This window comes from Xyrauchen texanus, chromosome 8 (genome assembly GCF_025860055.1).
Source record: "Xyrauchen texanus isolate HMW12.3.18 chromosome 8, RBS_HiC_50CHRs, whole genome shotgun sequence".
NCBI lineage: Eukaryota > Metazoa > Chordata > Actinopteri > Cypriniformes > Catostomidae > Xyrauchen > Xyrauchen texanus.
Genome location: NC_068283.1, coordinates 24,366,623 through 24,387,301, shown reverse-complemented (window position 1 = coordinate 24,387,301; position 20,679 = coordinate 24,366,623). Strand labels below are relative to the sequence as shown.

General features: G+C 37.3%; 1 protein-coding gene across 2 annotated transcripts; it reads left to right on the top strand.

Annotated features, from left to right (window-relative positions):
- Window positions 1–2,977: 2,977 nt before the first annotated feature.
- Window positions 2,978–19,451, top strand: gtpbp1 (GTP binding protein 1). Of its 2 annotated transcripts, XM_052131571.1 has the most exons (13): window positions 2,978–3,730; window positions 5,451–5,562; window positions 5,656–5,836; window positions 6,908–7,256; window positions 7,891–8,014; window positions 8,110–8,224; window positions 8,410–8,554; window positions 8,633–8,815; window positions 9,176–9,311; window positions 9,970–10,148; window positions 12,592–12,756; window positions 13,100–13,150; window positions 18,255–19,451. In XM_052131571.1, exons 1-13 carry the CDS (start codon window positions 3,539–3,541, stop codon window positions 18,351–18,353), a joined length of 2,031 nt encoding a protein of 676 aa, XP_051987531.1. In that variant the 5' UTR covers window positions 2,978–3,538; the 3' UTR covers window positions 18,354–19,451. The 2 variants fall into 2 exon arrangements, with proteins under 2 accessions (XP_051987531.1, XP_051987532.1); XM_052131572.1 differs by lacking the exon at window positions 13,100–13,150.
- The last annotated feature ends 1,228 nt before the right edge of the window (window positions 19,452–20,679 follow it).

Below are 20,679 nucleotides of genomic sequence, written 5' to 3'. Positions count from 1 at the left end.
AAACTTGTGGCAGTAATGAACAAATGCCCAATCACTGCGTGCACAAAAGAAAATGACCCACCTCTGAACGTCGCCATGAGTACGTTAAATTGCACAGGAACAGCCATGGGTAGGGAATTATAGGCTATTTCATGTTAGTATGGTGTTTATTTCTGTATATTTTTGTGTATGTTAACAACAGCATGTATTCTAAGGTTAATGAATGTTATCTTAAAATCATTCAACGAGCCTGGAAAAGACGTTTCCATTAAAATAATTGAAATATATTGATCCATGCCTGGACACAGGCTTTTTTCCCCTTAAGCATACATTAATGTATCACACGTAAAGAGATTCAAGGGTACTGTGGCCTGGCATGTGGACTGCCACATAGTTGAAAAGCTGGTTAAAATCATATTAGACAGTAGACCTATACAGTATTTTGCCCTTTGACGCCCTCTGCTGTTGGTCAAACGACTGACACAATGATCCTGAATGTTTCTCTTGTGTTTCCCTGAGTTATTTGAATCACCATATAATAACTGTGGCATGCTTTGCTCTTTTAGACTTGTAACTTGTTTGTTAAAAGGGTGGAATCTCTCAAATCTAGTGCTCTATTAAAATGAAATAGCAAGAGAATTATAAAAAATGTTGCTTGCAATCAAGGTATTTTTTCCCTGTTTGAACTAATGTGGATGTTTTTTATAGTGTTTTAATATGACTACTCTCATGACAAGACTTCATACAAGTTAAAAAAAAAATAAAAAGTATCCTTAGGTTTAGTCAGCTTACTTAGAACTGTGTATCATCCATGTCTTCTTCAGTGGTCCCATCAGACAAAGTCACACCACGATTCACCAGCCTTTGTCCTACAAAACTATGCTTACAGAGCACTTTTTACTAAGTGTGTCAGACAAAATATTGTTCTCTTTCCATTGTTCCAGTCTGTTTCTTTCCTTATTGTTTTCAGAGACCCAATCACTGCAGCACCTCGCCAACCCTTTGGAACTCTGTTGAAAGTATTATAGAATGGTGTGTATGCTGTGACTTCATTCTGCCAGTGCTAGCACATTGTCTCTTAGTTTCTTGGCTCATACTGAGACCTGGATAATTTGTGAACATATTGCCTGTAGCTTTTTCAAACTTGAGCTGAACTGGGTTGGATTACTCCAACTCATTACCCATTATTTGCTAATGACCTCTTGACTACATGCAAATTGATGCTTCATGACCAGTTCTCCTGAAATTCTTACATTGCACATTTTTGCTCTCGTCATCCCACTGGCTTTGAGTAACTGATCATATCTCCATTTGCAGTCTACTGTAAAAAGCAGCAATGACCTAAAAATTAAACACCTATACATTATACATATATTCATCTATATTGTTGTGTTTGGTGAACTGAGTCCAGTAATCTAGCTTTCTGCTGTGCTTGAAAGGAGCCTTTCTAGATCCAGAAACTTCTCAATTACTTTTTGGGAATTGAATCTCCTTTTCTAATCTAAAATCGTTTTGATATACATTTGTATTATAAGACTTTGACAATCTGGGGCACAAAAGAGAATTAAATCCCATCTAAAAGAGGTGAAACAACTTAATGTAGTTTAGATTGACGTCAGTTTCTACCACAGTGATAGAACTGATTATTGGCTAAAGCAATTGGCATATTGCTCAAATGCCACTTCGGCTTAGCATTTTATAGAATGGCCTAGTTCCATCCATGGCACCCATTTGGTTTCTCTGCATCTAATTAGACAACCATTACACAAACAGGATAATCTAGTGTAACATAATGTAATATTCTTGATAATCCTGTTTTGTAATTACAAATGTTGGTACAGGTGTGACCGAGGTGTATGATACTTCTTTAAAGGAACAGTTCACCCAAAAAGGAAGATTCTCTCATCATTTACTCGGAGTGGTGGTGGCGTAGTGGCTAACCGTACCATAGGGCTGTTAATCAGAAGGTTGCTGGTTCGAACCCCACGGCCTCCACCATTGTGTCCTTGAGCAAGGCACTTAACTCCAGGTTGTTCCGGGGGATTGTCCCTGTAATAATTGCACTGTAAGTCGCTTTGGATAAAAGCGTCTGCCAAATGCATAAATGTAAATGTAAATTTACTCACCCTCATGCCATCCCATATGTGTGTGTGTTCTCCTGAAAAAAGAAAGTCAAACAAAGATTTTTACCTTTCAGTCCTTTGTAGCTCCAAAAATCACATAAAAGAAACATAGAAGTAATTCATAACCCATTGGTTAAATCCATTTAAGTGATATAATAGGTGTGGGTTTGAAACAGATACAAATAAAATTTTTAACTGCAATGTACACTTTAAAGTTTACATCTGAAAGCCTGTTTAGTTCCACTTTCACACCTGGAAGTTAAAGTGGAGATTTAGAATAAAAAACGGATTTAAATATTGTTCTGTTTCTCACCTACAAGTATTATATCACAGATTTAAACACTGGAGTCATATTAATTACTTTTTTTCTCCCCTTTTCTCCCAATATGTAATGCCTGATTCCCACTTAGTAGGTCCTTGTGGTGGTGTGGTTACTACTGGCGGAGGACAAGTCTAAGTTGTCTCCGCTTCTGAGACGTCAATCCACACATCTTATCACGTGGCTCACTGTGCATGACACCACGGAGACTCACAGCATGTGGAGACTCATGCTACTCTCCATGATCCACGCACAACTTACCACGTGCCTCATTGAGAGCGAGAACCACTAATTACGACCACGAGGAGGTTACCCCATGTGACTCTACCCTCCCTAGCAACCGGGTCAATTTGGTTGCTTATGAGACCTGGCTGAAACGTTTATGTTTTCTTTATGTCTGATCACCATTCACTTGCATTGTATGGAACAAAAGAACTGAGGTATTCTTTTAAAAACAATGTTTGTGTTCTGAAGAAGAAAGAAAGTCATACACATCTGGGATGGCATTAGGGTGAATAAAAGATAAGAGAATTTTCATTTTTGTGTAAACTATTCCTTTAATAAATTCTGTGGTCCACTGACAAATGCATGATTAGTAACTGCACAATGAACATTTGTACTAACGTAAAGATAAGTTGTTCTGGTTTCTATCATCGATTACATCGAAATAAACTTTGCAACTTTGCCAATAAATGTTGCGTCACATTTGTAATGACATGCACCGCGCAATAACTTTCATTGGATAGTGACACATGCGATTTGGATTAGGAAGAACATGGTTGGATGGGAATGCTGTTGAATAATTCACAAGGAGATGAGAACACATATGACTAATTTGCTTAACATTTTAAACGAACACTTGAAACACCACAAGAGAATGATTTTAAGTTCAATGTTTCCACTATTATCAGCTTACACTGTTATATAGATGCCAGCAATACGTAGTGAATCTTGTTTATCTTCTCGGCGCAGCAGGTTTTAGACTAGTGGTGAGCGGCGTTACAGTCTGAATGTGAATTCACAAGTGTTTGTGCTGTATCAGCTTGCAATTGTTACCCCTAAAGCGGCATCGTTTTAAAGTTGTTTTAGCTTAATCTTAAAAACTGCTGCTCGAGAGATGGCATCGTTAACGACGACGGAGCCGGGTTTTAATGATGGGACCTTGGGGTTGTCAGAGTCTGTTGTTGTCCCCGCTAGCATGTTTGCTCCAGTCCGGGGATGCGGCGATGATGACGGGTCAGAGTGCTTCGAGGACGGGGAGATGTTCAACGGCGAGACCCTGGAACACGGCATAGACTTCTGTAGCAAGGTAGGCCTTATACAGAGTCAAGCTTGACAGGCTCAGTTATCGCATTTATATCTGCAATATCGCATTGCACTTCGAAATGACTATTTATATCGCTATATTTGAATTGTAAGATTTAATACGTATACGAGCTAAGATTATTGTGATCCTACAACTGTGAAGCTATCTTTAGCTAAGCAGGCTAAGTTAGTCTTTGCAATATTTACACATATATCGGGTCGTATGTATCATATGCATCTAAATTAATGAGGTATACGAATATGTCTTTGTGCTTTATCCATCTGTGTGTGGGTTTAGCTTTAATGCAGTCTGATTATAGATTGCATTTCTGCATTAAACAAATGAATGAAAGGCGGACGTTATCAAGAAGAGACGACAACCTGACATTACAGTACCTGATGAAATTTGGGTTGAGGTTATTTGCCTTTAGAGAGAGGGAGACAGAGGAGATATATTGAAAAGGAAACCAGGAAATGGAGATTAAATTACTTGATAACTTTTAGTCATTGTTAAAGTTTTAACACGGTGTAACTTGCCTCTTTATGAGGCAAGTTACACAAAGAAAGAGGTTTAAAAGTGCACTATGTATTTTTTTTTTTCCTCATTAAAAAGCTGTACACAAAGGAATTAATAGGAACTTACATTTTTTTTTTTTTTATTAATTACTTATGAGATGAAGACTCTAGTAATATCAGTAGACTAATAAAAGCTGTTTTATTTGACATGGAGTGGATCACTTCATGGGGACGGACATGTTTCACATTGTTTTGGTAACCTTCCGGTTACTGGACACTTTGCCTGGAAAATAAATTAATCATTGTTTAATATGGTGTTGGAAACTGAAGTGTTTTGTTTTTGTGTGAATCATCCGTGCCACTAGGTGTCAGACTGGGGGAATTAACACTTCATGCATTTGTAATAATTGGATTGCACATTCCATTTACACTCGACCACAGGAATGTGTCTCTGCCAAACGGAGATAAATCCGATCTGGAATTCCCACACTACATGCTAATAAAACTTTAGAGTTAACTTCCGTAATTATGCTAATGCCAGGCTGCGAATTACATTTTTTAAAATTATTATTATTTGATTCCAAGTGACTTTGCCCTTCTGTAACTTGAGTCTTCTGATTCTGTTGTTCACCAAAAAGATTTGTTCATATTCGCCATTGATTCGTTCAATGACCATTCCTCCATTTACGCTTTTGTGCCTGTAAATGGCCTGTAGTAGCCAAATGACTATCTTTTAAGTAATTGCTTTTAGTATGGCACGTTTCATACCACTGTCTCCTTAAGATGATTTGCTTATGTTTTCCTCTTTTGTAAGTCGCTTTGGATAAAAGTGTCTGCCAAATGAATAAATGTAAAAGTAAATGTAACCAAAAGCAGTCATTCACGACCAGAACTAGTCTAATAATTCTTTATTAAAATTTGTTGTCTATAATTTTATTAAGATACTTCTGCACTGCAGGATGTTTCCCACAAACGACAACAAAGCATATCTATCATACTGAGAACTGAGCATGACTTTTTATCAAGCTATTCAAAAAAGACAACAGCCAGATTCATGTACACATTTTCACCTGGAATACATCTCATACCACCTTACCATTTGCACCTCTAAAACAAACAAAATTAACAAATTCTCTGTTGCACAATCAATCTGTATAGTATACTTAAACTTTTAAGTAACAAGTACTATTCTTTTTTATGTTTCAAAGTTAGCCTTGGTCAGTCCCAATGGGGAACAGTATGACTCGTTACTACGGCAGCTGCGTGAGAGGATGGATGAGGGCTGCGGGGAGACCATTTATGTTGTGGGAGTGGGTTCAGGTAAGACCATGGACACTGTAAACTCTGAGATGGGTCCTGTGAGATTTGAGTTTTTCATGAAAACACACCAGCATGTTTCTATCTCACTCTCAGATGGAGGGGACTATGGTCTGAATGAGAGTGACATGCAGGCATCTGTTGCCACAGTGAGGTCCATGTGTGAGCAGATAGAGGCAGACCTCATCCTTTTGAGGGAGCGCACTGAGGCTGGTGGCCAGGTTAGAGATTACCTTATTCGCCGCAGAGTAGGAGAGGCCGACTTCCTGGAGGTTAGGTGAGTGCATAGCACTATTACCGCCAGATGAAAGCAGGCAGTAAAATCTATTTTATTGAAAGAGATGTTTGTGTACATTTTCTATTGATCATATCAGCAGTAATTAATCAAATAATGATCAAAGGTAGAGAAGAGCATTATAAGCTGGCATGTCCAGATGTGCCTGTAGTCAAGCATACTTTGTGCATGTTAAAGAGATGATTCAGGTGTCTGGATCACAGTGGTCCGATTTACTGCTCAGTCCTGCTAAAGTGTGTTAGCTAACTGGTCTGCTGCATCCTCCGTTATTAATAGATCAAAATTGGCATGCAAGATTGGAATAGTCTGTTCACATTGCGCATGCAAAGTGTGTTCAGCAGTGATTTTGTGGGCATGTTTGCACCGTTGCCTGATCTGCATAATCCTAAATTTTGAGCTCTTTACAATGTAGGACGCAGCAGAGCACAGTTATCTGACAGACTTTGGTGGGACTGAACAGTATCACTGTCCACTGTGATCCAGACACCTGAATCATCTCTTTAACATGCAGAAATGTCACTTGACTAAATGCACATCTGGACATATGCCAGGTATTAACACTCATTAGTGAATTGGGTACTAAACCAGCCTGTGAAAATAACAGCCGCTTTTACAGGGTGCGATTAGTTATTGGTGAATTCCCCCCATTATGTGAAAATTATGTAGTCATGAAATGAGTTTCATCAATGAAATTTCCAATAGCCTATAACTTTGCAGACACGGTTAGTAAGCAATTCTGTCACACTATTTTTAATAGTGTTTATTTGAATGTATATTGCATTGCCCTGTTTAACTTCATTTTAAGTGTAATTAAGTGGCTGGAATTGTGATTTTTGCTATATATATATTTGAAGGAGAGTCATTTATTTTCTATGGTAGCATTTTACATTATGCCACAAATGCTGGTGAAAAAGCTTGAACCTGAAACATTATTTTAAAGGCACATTGTTAATGTGTCTTCTAAGTCTTTAAAGAATCTTTACCTTTTATGATGTTTCAAGTAGCCATCCTGCACTGCTGATTCAGTCATGATGGTCTCTCTCTCTCTCTCAGGGTGGCTGTAGTGGGGAATGTTGACGCAGGTAAGAGCACTCTCCTGGGTGTGCTGACTCATGGAGAGTTAGATAATGGCCGTGGCTTTGCACGACAGAAGCTCTTCAGGCACAAGCATGAAATGGAGAGTGGCCGTACCAGCAGCGTGGGCAACGACATCCTGGGATTCGACCAGGAGGGCCAGGTAGTCAACAAACCTGACAGTCACGGGGGCTGCCTGGACTGGACCAAGATCTGCGAGAAGTCTTCTAAAGTCATCACCTTTATTGACCTTGCTGGCCACGAGAAGTACCTAAAGACCACCGTGTTTGGAATGACTGGTCATCTACCTGATTTCTGTATGCTGATGGTAAGGAGGAGAAACTATCCACCTTTTCCTACATGATGCTATATTTCTGTGATGCTTAACGTGAAATATGGGCATTACTTCCATTATCAAGTGAACGCACATATTAATACCAGTTGTAAAAATTGTTTAATGACTGCATTCTAATTTCGAAACTAGTGAATGCTATAGAGCAACTTCGAGCTAAAATCTGTTTCCCCTGTAAGCCCCTCAGGAAAAAGTTAAATTAAGAAAGTCTACTTAGACCGCTATCTTCTAAGGGAGCATCCTATCCTAAATGGAACCTTATAAATCATATCTCATGATTTTAAACATTTCTTATGGGTCAACTCCATTAACTGTCACTCATGTTGCATGGTTAGCGCTCCTTGAGGACAGAATAAAATATTTCTAGATGTTTTTACTCAACTTCATTTTTGGATAAAAATGGGATTGCCTTATCCACAAAGGATATATAAGATACTACCTTAAATGGTGGCCAAAAAGAAGTACTGCGTACTGTTTGAAAGACTTAAAATGTTGCCACGGTGGACCACTCAATAGGGATTATAACTAAGTGTATGCCTCTTTATTTGCACTGATGATTCTCAAACAATCAGATGCTGAGACCTTCATAGCTATTCTCTTTCTGTCACAGATTGGAAGTAATGCAGGAATTGTTGGCATGACCAAAGAGCACCTCGGCTTGGCATTAGCCCTCAATGTTCCTGTCTTTGTGGTGGTCACTAAGATTGACATGTGTCCAGCTAATATTCTTCAAGGTGAAACATGTATCCACAGATATAAGTTAAATCTCCATTGTGTATTGACCACAAAATAATGGAAAAAATACTAAAGAAAGGTGTTAATATTTCAGAGACCTTGAAGCTCCTACAGAAGATCTTAAAGTCTCCAGGCTGTAGAAAGATCCCTGTGCTAGTCCAGAACAAAGATGATGTCATTGTCACAGCATCCAACTTTAGTTCAGAGAGGTAATGCCCTGCAGTCCACACTTCTCTTTGCTCTCCTGCCAACTTTGAACTATATGCTATGTTTCTTCTCAGAGGAACACAGGAACTTCTGCTGGATCATTTGCACATGACGTCATACCATCGTTCTGAATCCTATTGTAGTGCTGCAAAATCCAAACCCATGTGTATATTTGTTTGTTTTGTAGAATTTGTCCCATCTTCCAGATCTCTAATGTCACAGGAGAGAACATGGATCTACTCAAGATGTTCCTGAACCTGCTCACCTCCAGAAGCTCATTCAAAGACCATGAACCTGCCGAGTTCCAGATAGATGACACCTATTCAGTACCAGTAAGCATGCTGTCTGTCTCCCTCTATTTATACATGTTATATTTCTCCCCTTTCTCAACAGTCTGATCTGTATGACAGGGAGTGGGGACAGTAGTATCAGGGACCACGTTACATGGGCTGATTCGACTGAATGACACTTTGCTTCTCGGACCAGACCCCTTGGGTGCTTTCCTCCCCATCACTGTCAAGTCTATTCACCGCAAGAGGATGCCTGTGAAAGAGGTCCGTGGTGGCCAGACAGCCTCCTTTGCTCTGAAAAAGGTATTTTGTAATGTAATTTTAAGCCTTAATTTCTGTTCTGTCAATAACTATAGAAAACCGGTTAGTATTTGTTTCTGGAACACTACGTACATACTTGGGTTTGAACCTGCAATCAAAACAAAAAAAATTACCTTGTTTACTCTCTTAATGCTCATTCCTGGTCTTACTCTGCATGTTATTCCAAATACAATTTTTGTCTTTTGAATATTCTGTTCCACTCTGAAGTATGAAAGATTAAGAAAGTAAAATAGGTTACAAAGAGTTGTATTTACCTGCTAATGTTTCAAGTTGACTTGCTAATTATGTTTCATGTCTTGCTGTTCATTTCAACCCCTTTCCCTTCTTATTACTCTGTTTCAGATTAAACGCTCGTCAATAAGGAAGGGCATGGTCATGGTGTCACCAAGATTAAACCCACAGGCATATTGGGAGTTTGAGGCCGAGATACTAGTTTTACATCACCCGACGACCATCTCCCCTAGATATCAGGCCATGGGTGAGATGCAAACGCTCTCTCAGTGTCTCACTCATTTTGAACATCTGAGAATTCAAGAGATTGCAATCAGGGGTGCTTCTCATTTCTTAAATTGTGAATCCTCGCTACTTCGTCCTCGAGGCCGTGACCTGAAAACCGGCATCATTAAGGAAGTATCAGTTCTCTAAATGCACCGCTCGGACAGAGGAATCTTTCCGAGGATGCTGACTTTTTTCTTGAAGCACCTGACAAACTCAATTCTCTTCCCCATTTAAATCTGACACAAACATTTTAATTCAAGTTTCATCTTTGCAGTTTAAATAAACCATAAAAAAGTAAACCATATAAAAGTGAATCTTGAATTATTATGTTTTGTTATGAAATTATCAATAAATCAAGTTTCAACAACATAACGGCAAATGCTCTGGAGTAATCCAGCTGCACAGAGGCAGTGGTGCTCTGAAGTGACGTGTGAGCAAGGACATTCCATTTTACAAATATATCTTGCTTCGATTCCTTCATCCTCTTTCCTTTGCTTGCATCTTTTCCTAGTTTTCTAAAAGGGGGTCTAGGATGCAAGAAAAGGAAACAAGGATGCTCAATTTTAGAAATGAAATGCACCCTATATCTTACGAAATCCTGCTTACCATCTGTCTCGCTTTTCTCTTTCTTCGCATAGTGCACTGCGGCAGCATCAGGCAGACAGCCACTATCCTGTCTATGACAAGTGACTGCTTACGCACAGGAGACAAAGCTACCGTACACTTCCGCTTCATTAAAACTCCAGAGTACCTGCACATAGACCAGAGACTAGTCTTCAGAGAAGGGAGGACTAAGGCTGTGGGCACCATCACAAAGGTCAGCTTCATGGGGTCTAAACAGAGTACCGCTGGTCCTTTAAAAAGTATTTTTTAAATTTAAAGAAATCTTACATTTTGTTTGCTGAGGTCTTACATTTTGGGGTGTGAAAAGAGGAGATGCTTAAAACAGCAGAATCTGCGCAAGTTAAAATCCTCTCTCTCTCGCTCTCTCGTGCATCCATCATTTAGCAGCTGACGCTTAAGTTTAGTGTGAGTGCATGCAGGGAAGCACATTTTTACTGAACTTACGATGTTACACATGTATAAACCTCCAAAAACCTGTTAATCCGAAATGCAAATGGTGTTATTCTGCATCTCTGTAAGCAAGCAATGCGCATTATCGCTCCTGCTTATATTCCACAAAGCTGTCAACGTTGTAATTTGAAAGCGCTCGAAGTTGGAGCTGTTTTTCGGCGCCTTTCACGATAATTGTAAAGCTAACAGAACTACTCAGCTGCAGAGTTACACCTGTTATATCTCTCTAGATCTTACATATACAGGTATTCTCTCTACCATCTGAATCAGTCAGTTTGATTTTTTTTTAATAATTTACAAAACAATAATAATATAATTATATAATATAAATAATATACATTATCTATGTTTAATGTTTAAGTAATCTTTTTTCAATATACATCATAACTAATTATGCAGCACAGTTCTCTTTCATAATTGAATCTGTTAATATTTTCAATACATATTGTCAACTTTAAACAGCCATTTTTAAGGTAACTGACGAGTTTTGAATTAATATTTCACACAAAAATTAAAATTGCCATCACTCATCTTCTTGCTGTTGCAAACCTGTATTATTTTCTTATTTCAGTGGATATCAAAAGGAGATATTAGGGAGTTTCAGTCACCATTCTCTTACACTGAAGGAAAAACAAGATGCAGTGACCGTGAATGGTGACTGAGACTAAAAGTTTTGCTTAACATCTAATTTTTTGTTCTACGGCAGAGAAAAACTCATTCAGACTTAAGGGTGAGCAGTGATGACAGAAATTATATTTTCAAATGAACTGCCCTTTAACTACCTGTTAAAGTATTTGTATCTGCCAAGAAAAAAAATATATAAATGTTATTTTCAGCACATGCTAGACTATTCACAGCAGTGCCATCTTTGATTTTAAATGGGAATGACAACGAAACTGTGCAGGATAGACTTATAGTCTCTTCAGTGGGCTGTACTGCAGTTTAAACTCTTTCAAGGTTATTCCGCATACAAAACATTGAAAAAATATATTTTCAAAGACATTCAGTATACAAAAAACTCCAGACAACATGAGTTGTGGAAAATCAGATAGGATCTAGGAGCTTTTTACAGCTTTATACCTTTCGTGCCATTGAAAAGATGTGAGTCTATCCCTCACAGCCTTGTTTCCATTCCCATTAAAAATCAAACATGTTGCTACTGTGAATAAGGTCTGTCTATTCCAACTGACTGTTGCATTAGATTTGACAGATTAGATGATTAAACGAAAGTATGACACAAAACCATCATAAATACAAACATATTCTTAGCGATACAATTACTGTAATGAAATGAGTTAATAACAAACATGTAATCATGTTTGCTATAACTTTTTGCTGCAAAGTTGTGAGTTGAAATGATCTCCTCAGTTCAGTCAGCTCTGTTGATGATCTTGAAGCCACAGCAGTCAACGAGAGCCCTGGGACAAATTTTTCAACAATGTAATCCACTAAAAGTTTACACTTTTTGTGCATGGTTTTTGCCACCATGTCCATGTAAGACATAAGGTGACATTGCCAAAGCATTGTTCTATTGCATTACGTCTAGCTGGAATCAAGTGACAAGAGGGTCACAATAAAGGCTACATACTTCAGGCTAAATGCATTCATAATTAATTCCTATAAAGTGTTAATGTTGTATTAACTTATTAAAAAAAAGGAAACACAAATGCACAATAAAATATATTTAAAAAAACATGTCCAGAGACATCCAAGTAGCTTCAGTGGTTTTGCATTTACCTGCTAATTAATTATTTATTGTTTTTTTTTTATTGCGAAAGTGGTCTTACATTTTTCTTTTATTCTTAAAAAGTCTTGCATTTCATTCCTTCGAACCTGCAGATACCCTGTAAAAGGGTGTAGGTTAGGACCAAAAGCATGAAAGTGTTGCATTGTTTTTAAAGAGGTTGCCAAGCAGATGAGGATTATGAAATGGATGCTGGAATAATTTTTAATCATAATTATTTTGCTAGTCTAGTAACCCAGTTTCTATCTTCATGTCTCTCATAGCACTCAGTTGTCTTTTTCTTGCATAATACAATTTCATGGCCATTTATTTACCTACAGATTTGATAAGCAAGTAAATAATTTTGAGGTCCTGTCAGGGTTTATTACGCAGTAATGATCAACTGACTTTGCATTATCCCTTATTTGACCGTTTAAATCACTTTTGTTCTCCTGGCTTATAGTTGCTCCTATCAACAAACAATCAGCCGTCAAACTCCAAACCTCCACAAATCAAGATGCAGTCAACAAAGAAAGCCCCAGCTAGGAGAGAGGATGGAGTGGCACCATTCAGTGAGGAGACCACATCCACAGGAGTGCCAGCCACTCCGCACAATGTACCACAACAGGTACAGATTGTAAGAAATAAAGGGATTTAGGATGAACTTTAGATGTAAAACTATTGCCAGTTTCTCTTTCTGCTGTGGTTTTACAGCAGTGCACATCTGTCCGATCTAATCACTTTGTATCACTTTTTCCCCACACTCCCAACCATTTAAATGTTTCTTCCGATTGTCACGTTCAATATTTCATTTTCTTCACCTGCATCATGTCCTTGTGTTTCTCTTTCATCCCTTGAAATCCACCATGTTTCTTTTCAACATGATTTTTCCTACCCCTCTATCCCTTGCCCACACACTGCTCTATTTTGCTTTAATTTACCCTTCTCTCTCACACTTTTAACCGCTTCAGACAGAGGTGGAGGAAGACCCTCAAAATAATGTGGGCAACAAAGAGAACAAGGTAAAAAAGGGAACCATTTCAAATGACTCGCTCATAGACTCACAATTACCCCCTCATAGAAATTGTGCTGTGTTTATAGGGCTGAAAAAACTTGGATCTGTCCGTCTCACATTTGACCAAAGACTGTTGTATTGACAAATAGAAAAGACATGGCATAAAGATAGCATGGCACTTATTTTACCCAAATTTACTGAGACATGCATGTAGGTCAAGCATGTAAACACAGAATTTCATTTTGAGAGGCTGTGTTTAATACTTGCTGTAAACCGTTTTCTACATGTCAAATGGGAAGCTCTAAATGGAATTTGGCTTAAAAAATGGATCTCATTTTAGATAACAAACTGTTGTTGCTGTGTAATTGTGGACTAAGTACTGAGTAATACTAATGAACAAAATACACATACTGTGTAATGTGAGCAGCTCCTAATTAGTTATCACTTAATTTACTGTAACATGTGCTGTTACACATACACTAGGATTGTACATTTTCCAATGGATCGTTATCTTCATTTGTGATCGCGATATTGATTGTTAAATTCCATGATAAAAAACGTTTTTTTATTTTTTCAAAAGCACTTTATGTGCAACTTTCTACAAGGCGAGTGAATCACTTGCATATGAGATCAAATTTCACGCTACTCTAATAAAAATGTCTAAGTAAAGACATGACTGGCTGGTAAATGTTCAGATTTCACTCACCAGTGTATAAATTCAGCATCCTTTCACTGCATGTTGAGAGTAAAAGTTTGGTTTACTTGTTCAGTGTGTATCCAAAGACGAGATCCATGCAATCCATTTGTAATTGAATAATAGCTCTTTTAACATCCTTTATAGCAGGGGTCGGAATACTGTGGCATTTTGTTAAAAACAAGTGGCTCGTCGGGTGTCTCGTTAATCACCAACACGTGATTGTTTAAAACATTCTAGAGATAATTTTCCTGCAGAAAGTGTGGGTGCGATTGTAAAATTGTTGACACTGTTTTGAAGTCAGTTTTGATTTCCTTTCTCCCAAATTTATCATACAGTCTACTCCTGGTGAACAAGGTTTAAAATTAACACCCACCAAATGTAGATATTTAATTTGCAGTGGGGGGTAATTTTTTCTCCACCCACTGTGGAGGGTGAACTGTAAGACTTTTTGGAGAGAAATTAGACACGAAGATGCACGTTTTAAGAAACGTATGATTATACAACCCCAATTCCAAAAAAAGTTGGGACAGTAGAAAAATGCTGATAAAAACAAAAAGGAGTGATTTGTAAATTATATTCACCCTTTGCTATATTGAAAACTCTACATTAAACATTATATGATGTTTTACCTTGTGAATTTAATTATTATTTTTATTATTTTTAATGTACTGTAATTACAAATCAGATCATTGCAACCCGCTCCAAAAACGTTGAGTCGGGCTAATAACAATTTGACAAATTGAAACAATGTGAAACAGGAGATGGTAAACAGGTTATCACTCCTTTTTTTTATATGTATATAAATATATATTTCTATTAAAGAAACAAAGACAAAAGTGATTAAATCATTAAATAATACGACACCTTGAACCTACCAGCATAAACTGGTACCAAAATGCAATAAAAATACATTCGATAAGAACACCTATTTGGCAGCATTAATTTGGGAACACAAGGGAATTAATTAGGCTTATTTATTATGTTTATTATTATCTTTAAATTTATAATTGTCTTTTTGTTGACTTAGTAATTTTTAGCCTGTTGTTGACAGATGCTCGCGTGATGACAAATGGGGCCGTTGGAGATGGTAAATGTTTGGATTTGGGGAGGTGGTTATATTAAGATTTTTTGATCACTTTATTTTTTTTATTTAGTTTAAAGTGCAATTTTAATTTAGAAATGTGTTTTTCGTGTTTCAATACATTTTAAAGCAAAATCAGTAAAGCAAAAATAATCACCGACCCTCGGCACGGGTTTTGTCTATATAATCAGTCATTACAATATTTTCTAAGGTGATTATCGTGAAAATATTTTTTGCATATCGCCCAGCCCCTTAGGAAAATGAACAAATGAACAAATGTAAAATGAAGTAATTTTATGGAGACCTGCACAAACACGTGCACTCAATTCCATAGGGCAACATGTTACTTTGAATTTTGCATACCACATATGAAGATGATTTGGGAAACTTTTTAAAAGTCCTGGCCAATACAAAATGGGATGTGGACACTACCGTTCTTTTACATCTCTACAGAACATTAATTCGATCCCGAATGGATTATGGGAGTATTGTGTATGGCCAGGCAAGGAAGTCATGCATTTGAACACTTGACACAATACACCGTCAGAGAATACATCTAGCTCTTGGAGCCTTCAGAACAAGTCCCATTCAAAGCCTTTATACAGAAAGGGGTCTGAAACTGGCCTTACAATATGGAGTCAAACTCAGCAAATTAAGTAATCCGGCCTTTACACCAGTATTCCAACCAGAATGTTCTGTATGAAGCTAGACCTAAAGCTATCAAACCTTTTTGAATATGGATTAAACCATACTTGGAGAATTTAAACAGTAAACTGGACAACATAAGACCGTATAATTTTTGGCCTGTTCCCCCCTGGACCTTGAAGAACCAACTATTATTATGGCATTGGCACAACTAAAAAAAAGTCAGAAACACTTACTTACCCAACATGTATCAACAGGAATTCTTGGAACCAAAATGTAGTTTCCCACTCCATAGTACAGTATTCACGGATGGATCCAAAACGGATAAGTGTATCAGCAGCAGTAGTGATTGGAGATCAACAATATGGCATACATATTCCAGAACAGAGCTCTAGCTCCAGAGCTGAGGCCCGAGCGCTACTACTGGCACTGGAAAACATTGAGCAAGAAAAAAAGTTTAAGGATTAAACTTTTGAATCGCTTCAGACTCAAACTCTTGGCTTCAAGCACTTGAATCCATGGAGACCGATCATCCCATAATCTTAAAACATTTTGACTAAAATACATCGATTGCAGAAGAAGGATTTCAACATTATCCTCTGTTGGGTGCTGGGACAAATCGGTCTGGCAGGAAATGAAAAAGCAAATATGGCTGCAAAAGAGGCATTAAACTTGGAGATCTTGGAATGTCTGATACCACCCTCTGACGTAATGGCCATTAATAAACTCCTATATCACCAATAAGTGGCAATCAGAATGGAATAAGCGCAACAGGAATAAATTACATGAAAGAAACCCCAGGGTCCAAAGAAATTACTCTCAAAATTTTAAATCAAGGCATGACCAAATAGAGTTTATCAGATGCCGACTGGGCCATTCAAGACTAAGTCATGCGTTTTTGCTGACTGTTGAAGACGTTCCCATATGTATACCTTGCCAAACCCCTATGACCATCAAGCACATTTGACTGAACTGTAAAATGTTTGGAACTATCAGACAACGTTTTTATACAGAGTTAATCTTATCTAATATTGTAAATATTTATTGATGAACCTTTGTTTGCCATGCGAATAGCCTGGTTGCTGACATGGCTTTAAAGGGGTCATGACATGAGAAACCAAATTTGCCTTGATCTTTTGGTATATAAGAGGTCTTTGTATCATTAAAACGTCCTGCAAGTTTAATATTTTAAGACGTCCTCCCCATTCTAAACGAATCATTTATTTAATCAAGCTCAAAATACAGCTCGTTCTGGATTCATGGTTAGAAGTGACGTGATCGGTTAGAAGTGACGTACCAGCGTTTGCATATGACCGCCTCCAGCACAAGATAACTACGCTTTAAGCGCAAGACAACTACGCTCATTTCAGTATCGCCGTCGCCTCACAAGTGTTCAGTCGATGGACAGCGAGCTCTGACAGAGACTACTTGTGCACAGGAAAATTACGATGCCACACAGATGTGCTGTTCCTGGCTGTGGTCAAACAAAACCTCTGAATAAGCTGCCGAAAGATCCAGACGTCAGGGAAAAATGGATGCAGTTTATTTTTGCGGACGTCCCAGTCACGGCAGTGTTAACTTAAGCGTTTGTTCTGTACATTTTAAGGATGACTGTTTTGAGAACAAATCTCAATATGATGCTGGCTTTGCCAGAAAACTGTTGCTCAAAGATAAGTCCGTGCCGACTATTCTGGGAACAACGACGACGCAAACTGTAAGTAATCTATTTTAAACTTTAAACTACTTTTTAAAGCGCAATTTCATTCATTATGAATAATCACAGTGTTTTTACTTAGTTTACTTGCATATTGTTCTGGCTGGGAGCGTCAATAATTGATACATAGGCACTGACGTTAGCCAATCATAACAGTGGGCGTTAACACTGAAGTCTTAAATGGAAAACGCCCCCAAAACAGACTGTTTGAATCAGAGGATGAGAAACAGGGTGGGAAAAGGTCATAAATCACTAGATTTTAAACGTTTTTCTTAAAAAAAAATATATTAATACTATAATTGCACCTAAGGGAACATAATAATACAATAAAAAAACCCATGTCATGACCCCTTTAAATCTAAATAAATAAATAGTTGTTGCATATTTGTTTTGTTATTTCGAGTAGTCTATGGGCATAATAAACATTTTATTTTATTGAATTATTTGTATTTTTAAAAATTTTTAAATTATTAGTTTGTGCTATGGTTCACAACCAAAAATAAAAAAATTAGCTCATTAGTGAAAAGTTTTCCGACCCTTGCTTTATATTCTTAAGTCAATTGTTGATCAAAAACAATAAAAAAATAAACATTTAATTATCATCACAGAATCGCACAGATGAGGTTAAGAAAGTCCTTTTTGTTAATATGCACTCATTTACAGAACTGCTGGGTTTCTTAAAGAGACAGTATCTATTTTTATACCATGTTTTCTCTAAATCAATGTAAATACTTATACAAATGATGCTCATTAACAATTAACTTGTAACAAAATATTTACAATATAGTATATTTATTGATTCATGGACTAGTACATTTAAAATAAGCTTAAATGTGACCAAAATGATTAAAAGTCAAATTATCGGCATTAGCTTGGAGAGAATATCTTTTATTGGTTTGTTGCCATATCAGTATTAAGTGTAAAGTTTTGACTTCAACAATCATCTTACAACTTTTTCCTCTTTTCCTCTGCAGCCAAAGTCTGGAGGCAGAAGACGAGGGGGTCAACGGCATAAAAGCAAACCTCAAAGCAACACCACAGTAACCCTTGCTGGTGCGGTAGGGGGCTGCTAAACTTCCCCTTTAAGAGTTCAATACAGAAGAAGCTGAACAGTCCTTCATGTTTTAATCTTGCCTTTTACCTGCCCTTATGGACCATCCCACCTCTATTGCAAGAATAAGGTGTTAACAGAGCCAACATGCACATTTTGTGAAATTTAACTTATTATAAGACGCGTGTGTGTTCTTAGACTGTATAGATATAGATATTGAGAATATAGGACAAACGTATTGCATGGTGGTTCTGTTTTGGCTGTTAATGTCACCTTAAAAATTATAATCTTAAAGCACCAAGCCCTTTTCTTACTCGCTAAATGGCTGTCATTCTTATCACATTTTTAGAAAATCCTTTTGGAAATTGTTATGTAAAGCTTGGGCTGAAATCTTATGTAGCTAACTGTTTTAAAGGGAGTATTAACAAGCCTCATCACACAAACATGTTTCATTCTAATTAACATTATCATGTGGACCATGATGATAAGAAGTGAAAGAATTCCTGATTTTCAGTAGATGTAATGGTCTGGATTCACTGGAGGCTTTAAGAGACTGACTGCAGAGTTTGTTGGCAGCTAGATTATTGTGGTATGCAAATTGACAATTGAAAATTCTTAATCTTGAAGGAATATGGCACACTTAATATCGCTAATTACCTCATAACAGTCTATTTACAGTGCTCCAAAATCCTGTCAAGTTGAGCAAACCCCCAGACAAGACTTTGTTCTAATTCTGGGAACACATTTAAATAGTAAAATAAGTAATTACGTTAACGAGTGCAATTTGCCACATTGATACCCAGAAAAATACACAAGCGTAAGCGAGGATTGCAGATTGTAGATATCAGAGATTTGAAAATAAGTTTCTCTTAGGGAATATTTACAAAACAGAGTGCCAGTAGTTAGTTTTGTTCTTTTAATATGAAAGTCAGTTTACATGCAACATTTTATGAATCAAGTTTATTTTCTGGTGTTGACAGTTCTCCACATCATAATAAACACTTGCTGTAAACTGGTAATCACTGGCTTTACTATTAGCTGAGCTTTAGTAATCACAACCTTCCGGACCAATATCTCTGTTTACATGTTGTGAAACTCATTTTCCATGAAATAAACTGATGTTGACAATTTCATCAGCGTGTGACTCCCTCTGTTCCGGTCTGTTTTTAAGAGTTTGATCTAGCTACCTGTGGGAAATAATTGTACACCGTCATAATTCAGATAATTAAAATACATAACATGGTGGCAGATGAGTAACACATTGATTAGACAATAAAAAAAGCGGCTTTAGATGGTCAATATATTGAATTTCCATGTTATTGTACTTAAGCCTATCACTGGTAATAGGTCAAAGGCATACTTTAAGGCAGTTCTCAGGGCACATTCTTGAATCTGACTTGTTGGTCTATGAACACATGCGTCAGACAGACGCTTTTGAAGCATCTTGGTTGTCTCGTGACAAGTTGACAGCAACATTAATAAGTAATTTCATCTCTCTTGAGACCCCTGCATTCTGATGTATTCTGTCCTACTGTATTTGAATGGAAGAACACACCCACTAAGGCTCCTTTTACCCATTTTATGTGGCCTTCTTTTGGTCAGTGAGGTCTAGCAAGGTGGTACTTCAATCTTGAAGCTTCAAGCATGCTCCAATGTTGGGAAACTCATTATGGACATATGGAGCGATAGTTCACCCAAAAATGAAAATTCTCTCATTATTTCCTCTCCCTCATGAAATACCAGGTGTATATGACTTTTTCTGATTAAAACTTTTTGATTTTAACAAATGAAACAGAACAAAGCAAAACATGTATACATAGAATCAACTTTTAACACCCACTCTGACCCTCAACAAATATCCCTGTGGTCAAAGCCTGAGTTACACAAACAAGACGATTAATACAAAAATACAAACAACAAATAAAGAGAAAAATAATTCCACAAAGGATACAACTGACAAATTCAATCATAATCATGTTTCTCTCCACATGGTTCCCACTAAGAGCCTTCCAGAAAGGTCACGTTTTTCCCCATTTCTTACCATAGACGTCTAATCTACCAAGCTGTTTATATGACATCTTTTCAAATGCAATTCGGTGAACCATTCTGGAAATGAGGGAGCTCCTTTTAACTTCCATCCTTTAAGAATTAACTGTCTGCAAATCATTACACTAGTTTAGACCCAGCTTTTTGTATATTTGCCACTTTAATAACTGCCCCATCACCCAATATACATAGTCTAGGGCAGAATGTAATTTGAGTATCTAAAACTCTTACAGATAAAATTCTTGAATCTCAGCTCAGAACCACAGAGCATGAGCTATGTCTCCATTCTCCAACTGACCTCA